A 14230-nucleotide genomic window follows, 5' to 3' on the forward strand; every position below is an offset into this window, starting at 1 on the left:
CAATATAATTACAATCACGTTTAATTTGGAGATATTTTATCTTTTGCGTAAATTGTCGTCAGGGCGCGAGACACGGCGACGCCGATGACGCAAATAGCGTGCGCCGGAGAAGTGTAGTGTTGACAAGCGTCGCTTTGAGATCAATGTAACTGTAATCATATTTTCTCCGATGATCAAAAATACGTTTCGCGCTTCTATGATTTTCCTTTTACATTCTCTGCCTACTTTTAACAAGCGTGAGGAAAAACTTAAGTAAAGACACGGCGAACACAGATGATTTTGTGCAGTGTCATATCAAAATGATCAATAATTTATAACAAAAACAGTCGGATGAGAAATGTGGATTGTTTATTCTTTCAGTCTGTCTTTGAATACAAGGATTTTTTGAATAAATAAGGTATGTGCCAGCCATATGTTTATCTAAATTCCATTTATTGTTTATTTCATGTAGATCATGTATGTATTCTTAATTAATTAGATGTATACAGTAAGCTTCTGAGAATTAGACAACTGCCATCTATAGTATGGTTTCCTATTATATGTTGGTTGATAAGAACCTAATGTTGCCATGTTGGTTATTATTCAGCTTGGCGGTAATCAGGGAAACGCATGTTGTAATAATCCGCTTAGAGTTAATAGGTTTAATGTGAATATCAGAAAGTGATTCAGCCAATGTCGAGAACAAGCGTCGCTCTGGAGGATGAGGAGAAGCAGCAGAGATGCCCTGCTGATGCCGGTCCACCCGATTTCATCCCAGACACCCCACACTTCTTACCCGAGAGGTCTGCATTTGCTGTAATATGATATATTAAACTTTAATGTATGGTTTATTACTGACTGCAACGACTCTTGCCTTTCTTGAGTTCTGTGTGTTTGCAAACGTTGGCTGAAACTTTTCAACTTTCTGACCTTTCCCTCACAGATTGAATTTGGAAGCATCCGTCAGCGCTATGGAGACAAGCCCCTCCCCTTCCAGCAACGGAACCAACCTCCTGTCGTTGCCGTGGGAGATAGTTACCCAGATAGCCTCACATCTCCCAGCACAGTGTGTCATCAGTGTGCTGCCACAGGTGAACATTTTCAAAGCCATTTAGAAGCCAAAACGGACATTTTCTTCTATTTAGGCAAGTTTCTTCAGTAAATGGGTATGCAGTTTTGACTAATATTTAGTGCGGTCACGATTAACGATTAACCGCATGCGAAATAAGTTTTTGTTTACGCAATATGTGTACTGTGCATATTTTTTATTTCTAGATGTAAATACACACACATACACATTTTGAAAATATGCACATGTATAGAGTTTATATTCTTATATATGAACATTTTAATATATACATGCACGTGTGTATCTATATAAACATAGCAAATATACACATTATGCACGCATATTATGTAAAGTAATACTTTTATTTTGAATGTGATTAATCATGATTTGACAGCACCACTAATGTTAATATATATTTGTTATATATTATTAATAATAATAATGCTACATTTTAAGAAGTACTTTTATATGATTAATTATTATTCTATAAATCTTGAACCTTTTGGTTTGAAAGTTTTGGGTCAATAATACATATTTTTTTATTTTTGAAAAAAGGATGCATTTATTTGATTTAAAATATAGTACAAAAATGGTGAAATATTATTACAATTTAAAATAACTGTTATTTGACTATATTTTAAAATGTAATGTATTTCTATGGTGTAAATCAAATTTAAATTAATCTTTCTGTGTCACATGCTGCTTCAGAAATCCTTCTAATATGCTGATTTGCTGCAAATTTTTAATATCAGTGTTTAAAATGGTTGTGCAGTTTCATATTTTTCTTTTGGTGAATATAAAGTTCAAAAGAACACACCCTTTGTAACATTATAAATGTCTTTACTGTCACTTTTTGATTGAATGCATCAGCACCTGTTGAACTGTTGCTGTTCTCATGTGTTTAGGTATGTCAGACCCTGGGAAAGCTTATGAGGATCGCTTGGCGTGGCAGCTTCGGGCTCAAAACTCGGGCCCAAAGCATCTTTCCCAGCCGGGCCGAAGGAGGATTTCGACTGGTCCAAGGCATGTTTGGAAATGGAGCAGCTGATTGGCTGCTGGACGGGGCACGAGAATCATGCGGAGACACAGGACGAGGCAGCTGTCGGGGTGAACAGCGAAAACTTGGTGGAGATGCAGCTGGATGTCGAGGTAAACGCTGCAGCGCGGGCGGGAGAAGACGACGTACGAGTTCAGTCCCAGAGTGCCTCTGACGGTCCCCATCTGACCGAGTCATCCGGCACTTCTTCACCCCTGGAGCACATCGTCCTTCCCTCCGGCCACATTGCAGATGTGAATTGCGTCCTCCTGTTGGGCGGAGAAGAGGCGCTGTGTGCCTCCGGCTCGAGGGACCGAAACGTGAACCTGTGGGACCTCCGAGAGGGCCCCAGAGGCAAGCTGATGCACACTCTTGCGGGGCGCGGGACCATTAGCACCCACCGGGGCTGGGTGTGGTGCCTGGCGTCCAGCGGACCTCTGCTGGCGCCTGGCTCTGCTTGACAGCACCGTCAGGCTCTGGGATCTGGAAGCCGGAGGAGCAGAGCGGGGACTCATCCAGTGCAAAGCTGCTGTATTGTGTCTGTCCTGCGAGAGGGACACGGTGCTGGCTGGGTCACATGACCAGAAATTAAGCATCTTTGACACCCGAGGTGAGTTGAGGTTCGAGCTATTTTCTTAAAGCACATTCCTGGTTTTATTGTGAATGATTATTTGGTTGATTAGCTTTACATGTGAAACGTGTGGATTTAGTAATATTTACATGCTATTGTAGTATTTATTTATTTTTAGAATTAAGCTAGCTTTTATTTTTAATTTGTCAGTTTTCATTATTATAAATTTTATTATTTTAGTTTTAACAGATGTAGTACTTCAGCCTATTTGTTAAGCTTAAATATAGTCTAATAGTATGATATATAAGTATACAACTGTAATATATATTATATATGTGTGTGCATATGCTTGTAGCATTTAATACATTCTATCATAGTACCTAATATATTTAATATATAATATTTGCATTTAACTTAAATGCAGCTTTATTTTAATTACCAAAAATTATTTGTAATAGTTTTATATATTTTCATGTACTATTTAGTTGAATTTTGCCTGAAAATGTTTTAGAATTTTTTTGTTTATCATATATTAATGTAAAAAAAATCTTAATATATTATAACTGTTTAATATTAATGTAATAGAACTTAGTTAGATTGTTTGTTGGGTTTTATTGTATTTGTTATACAAGTATATGTTATAAAAATACATGACATGCCATTAAAAACTATATACTACTACTACTACTACTTTATAATACTACTTTAAAATGAATGTCAATCATTCAAATTTTTCACATTTTAGAGAAATATTTTAAATAATATCCGTATAGAAAATGTAGAGGTATATAACTGTTGCGACATGTAAAAAAGCATTTGCACAATTAAGCTTCAGTTAGAAATGTATAAATGTATGTGCATTTAATAACAAAATATCAAAGCTTTAGTGTTTTATACTGTCAAAATAACAAATAAAACTAACTAAGCAGTGCAAAAGGAGCACGTGACACTAAAAACTGGAGTAAAGTTGATGAAATTCAGCTTTGCACCAAAATTAAAATACATTTATTTTAAACTCTAAGCATCTTTACAATGTTACTGATTTCACTGTATTTCCTATCAACTAAAATGCAAAAGAGTCTTTTCAGAAACCATAACATCTTACCGTCCCTCAAACACACATGTTGTATAATCTTCTAAGATGTCCAGTCAGAGGCTAGCGGACACGTTTAACTGTGTTTGATGTGATACAGCCGCAGACCCATTGGTCAAGAGTCTCCGTCTTCACGGTGATGCTGTGTTGTGCCTGGCGTCTGATGACCAGTACATCCTGTCCGGCAGTAAAGACCATACCGTGGCTCTGTTCGACCGCAGGGCGGGAAAACTCCTGCAGAAAGTCCAGGTGTTCAAACACAAGCCAGAAAATAAAAGAATGAAGCGCGCGGTCCCGGCAAGCGTCTGTCTAACGCCCGTCTCGTCCGCAGCTGAGCTCGTACCTGCTGTCTCTGTCCTGCAGCGGCCGGGAGGTGTGGGCCGGGATAACCGTGGACTCGCGCACACCTTCTCCCTGCACGGCAGCTCCCTGGCGCCCGTGTCCCAGTTCAACATCCACCGCTCACTGGTCACCGGCGTTCACTACTCTACTGGAGCTCTCTACACGTGCTCCTCCGACCGCACCATCAAGGTAGCGCTGGTAAAAAAAGAGTTTAGCTGATATTTAGTCGAGGTTATTGGCGCTCACGTCTCTTACCGGATGCAGGTCCACCTTCCGTGTGCTCCACCCAAGACCCTGTGTACCCTTCACCATCAGGCAGGAGTTAACGGGTACGCTGACATTTTTACACGATTCATTTGATTTTATGTTCGACGATAGAATTGGGCGATATAAAGTTTTAATTTGGTTACATTTTATATAATTGTATTTTGTTGAGGAATTCATTATTTTTTTATAGAAAATATGCATTTATTGATCAAACACGACAGTAAAGGCTTTAATGCCGTCCTTTCAACTTTTGTATTAAACAGAGAATCTTTAAATAAACCTATCACAGTTTCCACAAAAATATTAAAGGTATAGTTCATGAAAAAATGAAAATAGCTTCATCGTTTACTCACACTCAAGTAGTTTCAAACTTTGATGAATTTTAGATTTGAAACTACTTGAGTAAATGATGACAAAATTTTCATTTTTGGGCAAACTATTACTTTAAGCAGCTGTTTTCAACATTGATACACTGAGAATATGGCTTTTTTCACATTTATTAAATACAAACTATTAAATACAAACATTAAAAAAATAAATAAAAATAAATAAATATATATATATATATATATATATATATATATATATATATATATATATATATATATATATAATAATACTTTTTAAAAAGTCTTTAAAATAACTCTATCTACAAATCCTATTGGTTGAGTAGTGCAGTTATACTTTCTCTTTGTTGATATAACTGTACTATTCAGGTGTGCCTGTACTTTTTCACCATTATTTATTACATAACCATGCGGTAGTGCCTAGTTTTGAAAACCCACAGAATTAAATATTTTTATCAAGCGATATGAAAGATACTTAATCTCATTTCATACTGTTTTTATTTGGAATATAATAGATGCAAACCAAAAACCTGTGATCGTTCAAAACACATGAATTGTCTGGAATCAGTGCAAAAAGAGCTTGAATTGAAAATAAAAGACTCAACAGCACGCAAATGTATTACAAGTCCGACTGGATAAGCCACATTCGAAGCCATTACTGCATGTCTCAAAAATACTTTTGCTGGATGATACCACAATAACTCTAATAAAACCATAAATAAACGATTTTTCTCTCCTCAGTTAAGTGTTGAAGGAGGAACGCTGGCCATCGCCTCCGGTGACATGAACGTGGAAGTCTGGAGGCCCGAGATGCTGAGGGTCTGAAAACGTCTGAAAGTTTCATTGAGTCTAGAAACAAAAATATCACATTCCTAGTTTTCCGTCTTTCTTCGCACTACGTGTGCAAAACATTTCAGTGCCTCGTCACACCTTTTGTGATTTATGTGATCATTTCGACACAACCGATGCTGATAATATACTGAAATCTGAAGCACATGCAGTATAATAGTACAAACAGCAGAGCAAGTTTTCAATATTTATCACTCTGTATAGTACACTAAGAGATCAGTTATTATAAAAGCGTGATTTAAGTTGGATGAGCATACCGTTTACAAACGAGGCGCAGTGCTTTAAAATGCGTGCCCTTCACAGGAGAGCAAACCACTAGATATCCTAATCGGAACGAATTGTTTTTATTTATGGATTATTTATAGTTTTTGCCGACCGCGCTGCCGTGTTGTTCTGTGACTCCCAAGCTTTATAAATGCACTTTTTGATAATTGAATGCGTGTGGTTCTCGGCGCCGCTGCGGACCCGGTTCAGAGCAGCACACAGGTCTTCTTGTCTTTGAAGGGGTTGGAGGAGGCGTTGATCCCGGTCAGCAGCGGGTCGGCTCTCCTGTGCTCCTGACAGTACTGAACAAGCTGCTCCGCGGCAGCCGAAATCTGACATGCACATGCCCACACGTATGTGACAGACATACATTACACACAGTGTGAGAATGTAAAAGAGAATTGCGATAAGATGTTGCGTTGGGGACCAGAATTGCGTAATGCAATTACAAGATGTATCTGTAATCAGTCGCTGAGGAAAATGTGCAATTAAAATTCATTTCTTTTACAAACTGCATCGACCGCTCTTAAATATAAGACGCCAGTTTCGCATTTTTCCAGTGTTTTCCAAAATGATTCGATTTCGAAAGCGGCGTCGAAGCCATTAAGCTGTCTTCTGGTCATGATTTTAAACCTGCATTTTATGATTTTACCTCGAAGTAAAGCTAAACTATTATTTGAGCGATAAACGATCATTTTAATTTAAGTGATGGAGGACTTTGAAAGTCTGACAGTAATTGGTGTTGAGTCTTACTGTACGGTCAATGCTTTTAAAATGATTGACGGTTGAAAACAAACATTTAGAAAAGTAATCAGGTGTAATCATTTACATTACTTTAATAAAGTACTCGACTACTAGTTACCGGATTTTAAAAAGGGCAACTATTAATCTGTAACCTATAACATTTGCAAAGTAACCTTCCCATGCACTTGAGAGGACATCATTGTACTATATTCACCCCTAAAATTTGATACATCTACTAATTTACTTTTTAGTACTTTAAAATTGGACCTACACACTAAGACCTAAAATGTGGTGTTTCCTAATGGGACGTTTCATGCAAGTTTGCAGTAAAATAAAGTTTTTCTAAGCGATAAAGGAAAAGAAATCGATCAAAATCAACAAATCGATGGGGTTCGACAGAAAGTAGACTAGCTACATCTGTTACTAACAACCACCAAAGAGACAGTTGATGAAATGTATGCTTATTTCCTTAAAACCTAAAATTAAAACATCGCTACCCTATTTTTTGCTAATTAGCAAGCAGCTGCCATTTTCTCTTTTTGTTTTTTAAGAACAATTGCATTTTTAAACGGTGTATATTCCATTCTGTTATTGTGCTCAGAAGGTTTTTTCCTTAATTTTTACGTCCATGTGCACAAATGAAATCATGAAGAACTCAAAAGCTAGACTCTTGTTTCTGTCTTGTCGTGGAGAGTGCATCTCACCTTGATTCTCTGCAGCTCTGTCTCTAGTCTGAGCTGCTCCACGGCTCTCCTGGCCTGAAGAACGTTATTACTGCAGTACACGTCCATCACGGCCGCGGCCACATTAGACTCGCGCCCTGAAAAACGTCTGGATATTGACCTTATCATTAATGACATCGCATGAAGTAATGAAGGAGTGTTAGGTCTGATAGATGATGACTGTAATTTTACCTCAAGAGTTCATCGGTCGTAGCCTGGAGCTCAAATGTTCTTGTTTCAGCGAGGAAAGAGCCGGTGTCCAGTTTTTGGAGGCTTTTATATCTCCATGGGATGTTAAATCCCTCCATCCCCCAACACACACACACACACACTGCTGGAAGCTTCAAAGCTCCTGTGATGTGCTGGAGTTTGTGGTCACATCAAGAGCGCCAGAAATGTCAGGAAAGTTCAGCAGTATTTGATTTCACCCGGGTGGTCGTGAAACCTCTCTTCAATTCGCTTGACCGTGTGCACAGATGTGTTATCGTCCTGCTCGGTGTTTCTTAGAAACTGCGTTATATCAGGTACTCTGTAATTTGCCACGCGGCTAAATAAGCATTTAAAAATGCTGCATATTCCAAATGTTTTAATTTATCTGTAGCAAAAATAAAGTTAAACATTTGAAAAGGTTTGAATAATAGACTTTATTTAGTCAAAATGGTCTAAAAATATTACTTTGAAGGTCTTACATCTTGTAATATTTTCCTGTTTAATGCATTAAAAATAATCATATACTAGTAATACTAGCAGGCTACACAGCCTTTGGGAAAAACAATTTAGTAAATAGCCAACATAATAATATGTAATTAAAATGTATTAATACGAGCAATTATTATATTATAAATTTATTATTTTTAAATAAAATATTATCGATGTATTGATATATTATGCTCTAACTGACGCTGCTTTGTAACTTTCTTTATATGCTGTTGTGTGTAATTTATACGCTTCTTTTATATACAACACCATTGGCATGATAGGGTGGATAGCATGCACATAGAATTTAAAAAAATGGAATAGAACAGAATAGAATAAAGGCGCTTCGCGTTTTGTATATTCAATTTGTACCTCCGCGCTTGCCGTAGATGTTTGAAACATGTGGATGATGAAGTGTGAAGCGCCGTAAAAAGGGGGTCGCTAAAAACATAAATAAACTACATTAACAAGCTTGTATTACACGCGGGGTGAGTGTAACATTGTTTTAAAAACACAAATACATAGAAATCAAGCACGTTTTTATATTTGCGTATTAGCTTATATAACCGTTCATCGATCATTGACGCTGAAGTGTTTGATCTCAGCACTGGAACCGCGTTAGTCTTTAAACCGCGTTTGCTCTATACCCTGATAAAACCGTAATCTTATCACTATTAAGTACCACGGTAACGTTAGGTGAATGTCATTCTCATTCTGTAGAGTATGAAGCTGGTAGGACTGTATTAAGGTGTATTGTGTCGCTGTAGTTGTGGGCTGATGGCCGATCGTCAGGCTCCCTCCGTGGCGAGGGACGCGGTGTTGAAGGAGAGCATCTCTCTGCCGGAGGACATGCCTCAGATCAGGGGCTATGACTTCAACCAGGGCGTGGAGCACAGAGCCCTGCTGCAGTCCTTCCTCTGCACCGGCTTCCAGGCCAGCAGCTTCGGCCTGGCCGTGCAGGAGATCAACAAGATGGTGAGGAGCACTCTGCTGGGGGGCTTAATGTTCTTTAACGTACCTTGCGTTCACCAAGACTGCATTTCATCAATAGTATGGTCGTTTTAAAAGAGCTATAATATTGTGAAGTGTGATTGCGACTTGGTGTGCATTTTAAAATATGAATATGAATTTTTAAGCATCATTACGCCAGTCTTCAGTGTGACATGATCCTTCAGAAATCATTATAATATGACGATGCTAAAGAAACAATTAGTGTTGAAAAAACTATTGTGCCGCATAATATTTTCTTTGAAATTGAGGCGAGAACAAAAATAAGAAACGAACACTTCGAAACGGCGAGGGTGCGTTAAATTGATAAAAGAAGGTTGCTGTAGAGACGCGTGTAATGTTACAGAAGATTTTTGTTTGTAATAAATGCTGTTCTTTTGACGTTTTACTTCAGCAGAGATTACTGAACAAACACAGAATTTCCACAAAAATAATAAAGTGCTTTAAAATGAACAAATTTTAATAATTGAGCATCAATAACATTGGTAAATCATTATATTAGCGTGATTTCTGAAGGATCGTGTGACACTGAGGACTGCTGCTGAGAATTCAGCTTTACATCACAAGAATAATTCTATTTTAAAATCTATTCATATTGAAAACATGAAACTAATAATACAATCACAATATTAGTTTTTTCTGTTAAACTAATTTATGAAATTAAAGTTAAATTAATGCAGCATTTATGAGCACTAGAGACTTTAACAAAAAAGCAAAAACATTTTCAGTGGTATAAATATATTTAATAATGTATGATTAAAAAACTAAAATGTGTAAGTATCACAGAAACGTGCAATTTGTGAGTGTGTTTTATTAGAAATGACTAATAAGTGTGCGTGTGTGTGTGTGTGTGTGTGTGTGCATGGAGTAGATAGAGAAGAGACTGGAGGCGGAGCCGAGCCGGAGGAGCACGAGGGCTGTGATTCACACACATCTGCTTCAGGATGCACCATTTTCTTGGGCTACACATCCAACCTGATCAGCTCCGGCGTGCGAGAGAGCATTCGCTACCTCGCACAGCACAGAATGGTGCGTTTCATGGCCTGTCTCAGCCGATAACGTCCGTCTAGGTCTGCCACTATCTGTTCTGTTCATATTAAATGAAAAGAGTCTATGTATGTTGAGTTATTGTGATGTTTCTGTAGGTCGATGTGATAGTGACCACAGCAGGAGGGATCGAGGAAGACTTTATCAAATGTTTAGCACCCACTTACCTCGGTGAGTTCAGTCTGAAAGGCAAAGAGCTACGGCAGCAAGGCATTAATAGGTAAGAAAAATCAGTTCCTCTGTGGAGCCCTGTGGTGTATATATATATATATATATATATATATATATATATATATATATATATATATATATATATATATATATATATGCATAAGTAATTATTAATACATGTAATTATCTTTATGTCATAGAATAGGTAATCTCTTGGTACCAAATGATAATTACTGTAAGTTTGAAGACTGGCTGATGCCTATTTTGGACCAAATGGTGCTGGAACAAAAACAGAGGTGCAAATTTTTGGTATTATTCTGTTTTACTTTGCTTTGTTTGATTCATTTGGGTGGTTAAATGTTTGTAAAAAGTCTAACTGTGGACAAAATTATTATTCTGAAACACAAACATTTCATTTATTTCGTTTTTTTACAATTGGGGTGGTAAACATGTCCACAAGTGTAAGGTAATTTAAAACAAATTAAATTAGAATATTACTTTAAAATACAATTAAGTTAAATTCATCAAATGTTATTACAAATATACATTAATATACATTATTGCTTTATTTTTTATTATTTTATTAAATTGTGGTGTAAATATTTGCAAAAATTCCTACTCTAAACTAAATGATGGTGAAATAATTTAAAAAAAAAAATACTTTTCATTTTATTTTTGAGTGAATATTTTGGACCAGATTTTTGGGGTGGTTAGAATTGTAAAATTGCCCACACAAAAGTGAAAAGTGCATGCATTTTTTTTTTTAAATTTTACATTTAATTTAATTCAATATATTGTCCAGTTGTTAATTATATTGTATTTTATTTTTAAATATTTGTAATTTTCAGTATTTAATTTTCTGCCTAAGATTCTACGAGTGTAATGCATTTAAATTTGTATTAATGATTTTAATTGTAATTTTTGTTAACCAGGGCACACACTGGACACCCTCCAAAATGATCCACAGACTAGGCAAAGAAATCAACAACCCAGACTCGGTGTACTACTGGGCTTATAAGGTAACATTTGATTCAAACGCCTTCACTTCAGTCTGAATTTCTCTGACCGTAAGGTTGTCTTTCAGAATGACATCCCAGTGTTTAGTCCCGCCCTCACTGACGGCTCATTGGGTGACATGATCTATTTCCACTCGTATAAGAATCCCGGCCTGGTGCTTGACATTGTGGAGGGTGAGTCTCTGGAGACGTGACGTGGGCTCAGCGTAGAGGTGATTTGACAGTGGCGTTCATGATAATTGTGCATGCTTCAGATATTCGGCGTTTGAACAGCAAGGCGGTGTTTGCCAAGACCACAGGGATGATCATTCTCGGAGGGGGCCTCGTCAAGCATCACATCTCCAACGCCAATCTCATGGTAATCGCACGGACCCCCCCAAAAAAAAGCCCGATGGCGCCGAGTCACAAAAATCAAACCTTCTCATCTGTTTTTCAGAGGAATGGAGCAGATTTTGCGGTGTTTGTCAACACTGGTCAGGAGTTTGACGGCTCCGACTCCGGCGCTCGTCCGGATGAAGCCGTTTCCTGGGGGAAGATCCGCATGGACGCCACACCTGTAAAGGTAAGCTCAGACCCCACGGATATGATGTTAGTAACGTGATCATCTGGTTAACTGTGCTGTCGTGTTTTGCACAGATCTACGCCGATGCTTCTATAGTCTTTCCCCTTTTAGTGGCTGAAACGTTTGCACACAACGCCAGCAGACTGATCAAGGAGAAGAAGAGCGATTGATGAATATAGAATTATCTGTGTATATATCTTAGTTTCTTATGGTCTTTGCGTGCTGATGTTTGGCATAATATGTTCGAAATCAACTTCACTAGTTTACCAGCTTTTATGTTTATTTTTGTACCTTTGTGAGATGGCACAGTGTGTGTTTTATGGCATTGCATCCTTCAGTGTTACTGCACAAAATCTTGTGCTCTGCTTGTGCATTTTATTTTGTCTGGATGTTTATAACCTACGTTATTTAATTATTATACTTGCATTGCGTGGATAATAAATGAATCATCAACATCTACTGGAATATTAAATAATGTATAACAGAATGTATAATAAATAAAAAATATATATATATATATTTTTATTAACACATTATACACACTGCCGCTCAAATGCTTGGGATCAGTGAGGTTTTAAATGTTTTAAAGGCATGTCTTAAGCTTATTAAATCTCCGCTTATTTGATCAAAAGTATAGAAAAGAAACAGTAATGTTATATATATATATATATATATATATATATATATATATATATATATATATATATATATTATATATGCTGTCAAGTGATAAAACCTGATTAATTGCATAAAAATGTTTTTATTTACATTATATGTGTGATGATAAATATATAAAATATATTTCTAATATAAATTTAGACATGTATGTTCAAGTTATATACTGTATGTTTGTGCATTTACATATATAGATAATAAATGTACACAGAAAACACATGCAAACAAAATACTTTGATGCGATTAATTGCGATTACTGTTTGACAGCACAAAAAAATATATATACACACACACCTTTAAAACTTTTTTTCAATTTAAATGTATCTATGTATGGTACATTTACTCATAATTTACATTACTGTTATGTAGCTAGTTAAAATGCATGGGCAGGAATGAATCGAATGAATTTAAATTAAAACACAATGCACGTTTTCATCTGTAAAAACATTATCGTTCTGTCGCTTTAAGGCCAGCAAGGGGCAGTCGTGTCTCACTCTCTGCAATCCAGCAGTCCCCTGATCCACTCCATTTCTGTTCTTCACAACAGACTTGATTTACTTCTCTTGGCCTGGCGTGCATAAACAGTTTATTTAATTACAGTGAGAAACTGTAGAGATTTATACAGTATTTAGCAGTTTGACTGAAAGCGGCGGTCAAGGGCATGTGCTGCGATAACATTTGCTCAGCTGTAGTAAGTGTGCAAATCAAGCGTTTTGACCTAATTGATATATTGATATATTATATATGTTGGTTTTGTTTTGTTAGCCTAGTTTCAAACTTCCTTTTGCACGTTTGAACTCACAGCGATAAAGCAATCTGTCTTGAACTGAACTGTCTTGAACCCCTGGAAACATGGCTTTTTCATCTCTCATTTAGCTTTGGATTTATCAAGATGAAATTTGCACATGTTTATTGGAAAAGCTAAGAGCAGATGCCAACCCGTGGCAGGATAAAAGCCTGGAAAGACATAAACTGACATTTTAATAGCTAGTGCTTTATATAAATTAGTGCTGTTTTAATACTGCACTTGGAAAATGAATATGAGCATAGCTGTATTAAATGAAGTGCTTCTTTTGTGTGTATTGTGTATATTTGTAATGAATATCTTGTATATAAAAAGTTTATAGACTTAATATATTTATACTGATATAAGTGCTTATAATAAATATTAATTTATTTATATAATTATTTAGTGTATGTTTCATATATATATATATATATATATATATAACCTTATATTATTGAAATTTTTAGTTTTGATATGGACGTGGACAAATTGTTATTGGTACATTTGTCAATGAAAGAAAAAGTCACAATGGTCATTTTAATATGGTTATCTGACAAAGTAATAATAAATAAATTATAAATGTTAACCAATGAAAGTCAGATATTGTTTTTATACCAAATGCAGAATTATTTAAAAAAATAAACTCTAAGTGTTTGCTTTACTGGCATGAATGTTTATTAAAGTCCTGCAGAAGATGAGTTGTCTACGTGTAACTGGAGACATGGCTTTTTGTTTTCTAACCCTATACAATTTATTATGGACGTGGAAGCAAAGGATTTATCAAGATGAAATTTACACACAGGCTGTGAATGGAAAAGTATGATGCACCAGCTGTATTAAATGAAGTCCAACTTTGCCCGCAAAGGAAAATTGTGTTTCTTAGAGATAAAAGCCTGCTGAAAGACTTAAACCTACTAGACTTAAACTGGCTCGAAAGAGTTAAAAACAACCAAATCTGTAAACTAATAATGATTCTAGAATTATT

The 14230-nt window shown here is 36.3% G+C and overlaps 3 protein-coding genes across 4 annotated transcripts; 2 read left to right on the plus strand and 1 right to left on the minus strand.

The window, feature by feature from the left end:
• The first annotated feature begins 332 nt into the window (after positions 1-332).
• Positions 333-5529, plus strand: fbxw9 (F-box and WD repeat domain containing 9). Its single transcript, XM_043234865.1, is given in 12 exon segments — positions 333-397; positions 631-782; positions 923-1070; positions 1954-1975; positions 1978-2013; positions 2016-2539; positions 2541-2694; positions 3849-3997; positions 4080-4128; positions 4131-4279; positions 4355-4423; positions 5446-5529. Coding segments are annotated over 11 exon segments (1494 nt in total). The 5' UTR covers positions 333-397; positions 631-672.
• On the minus strand, positions 5184-7824 carry gng14 (G protein subunit gamma 14). Of its 2 annotated transcripts, none has more exons than XM_043234859.1 (3): positions 7476-7824; positions 7266-7392; positions 5184-6149 (listed from the first exon to the last, which is right to left on the minus strand). In XM_043234859.1, exons 1-3 carry the CDS (start codon positions 7589-7591, stop codon positions 6024-6026), a joined length of 369 nt encoding a protein of 122 aa, XP_043090794.1. In that variant the 5' UTR covers positions 7592-7824; the 3' UTR covers positions 5184-6023. The 2 variants fall into 2 exon arrangements, with proteins under 2 accessions (XP_043090794.1, XP_043090795.1); XM_043234860.1 differs by having other exon boundaries at positions 7266-7381; positions 7476-7518.
• A 511-nt stretch (positions 7825-8335) lies between these two features.
• dhps (deoxyhypusine synthase) lies at positions 8336-12242 on the plus strand. Its single transcript, XM_043234867.1, has 10 exons — positions 8336-8467; positions 8747-8961; positions 9859-10016; positions 10133-10254; positions 10406-10514; positions 11138-11224; positions 11290-11395; positions 11476-11579; positions 11658-11783; positions 11858-12242. Exons 2-10 carry the CDS (start codon positions 8757-8759, stop codon positions 11951-11953), a joined length of 1113 nt encoding a protein of 370 aa, XP_043090802.1. The 5' UTR covers positions 8336-8467; positions 8747-8756; the 3' UTR covers positions 11954-12242.
• The last annotated feature ends 1988 nt before the right edge of the window (positions 12243-14230 follow it).

The sequence above is a fragment of the Puntigrus tetrazona genome, chromosome 3, assembly GCF_018831695.1.
Source record: "Puntigrus tetrazona isolate hp1 chromosome 3, ASM1883169v1, whole genome shotgun sequence".
Classification (NCBI taxonomy): Eukaryota; Metazoa; Chordata; class Actinopteri; order Cypriniformes; family Cyprinidae; genus Puntigrus; species Puntigrus tetrazona.

Bases quoted from the DNA above. Each gene is read 5' to 3' on its own strand.
- gng14 (XM_043234859.1), bottom strand. From the start codon at position 7,591: ATGGAGGGATTTAACATCCCATGGAGATATAAAAGCCTCCAAAAACTG. The intron at 7,393-7,475 runs GTAAAATTACAG...GTCAATATCCAG, and splicing joins ACGACCGATGAACTCTTGAG to ACGTTTTTCAGGGCGCGAGT. The intron at 6,150-7,265 runs GTGAGATGCACT...TGTGCATGTCAG, and splicing joins CAGAGCTGCAGAGAATCAAG to ATTTCGGCTGCCGCGGAGCA.
- dhps (XM_043234867.1), top strand. From the start codon at position 8,757: ATGGCCGATCGTCAGGCTCCCTCCGTGGCGAGGGACGCGGTGTTGAAG. The intron at 8,962-9,858 runs GCACTCTGCTGG...TGCATGGAGTAG, and splicing joins GATCAACAAGATGGTGAGGA to ATAGAGAAGAGACTGGAGGC. The intron at 10,017-10,132 runs GTGCGTTTCATG...ATGTTTCTGTAG, and splicing joins ACCTCGCACAGCACAGAATG to GTCGATGTGATAGTGACCAC.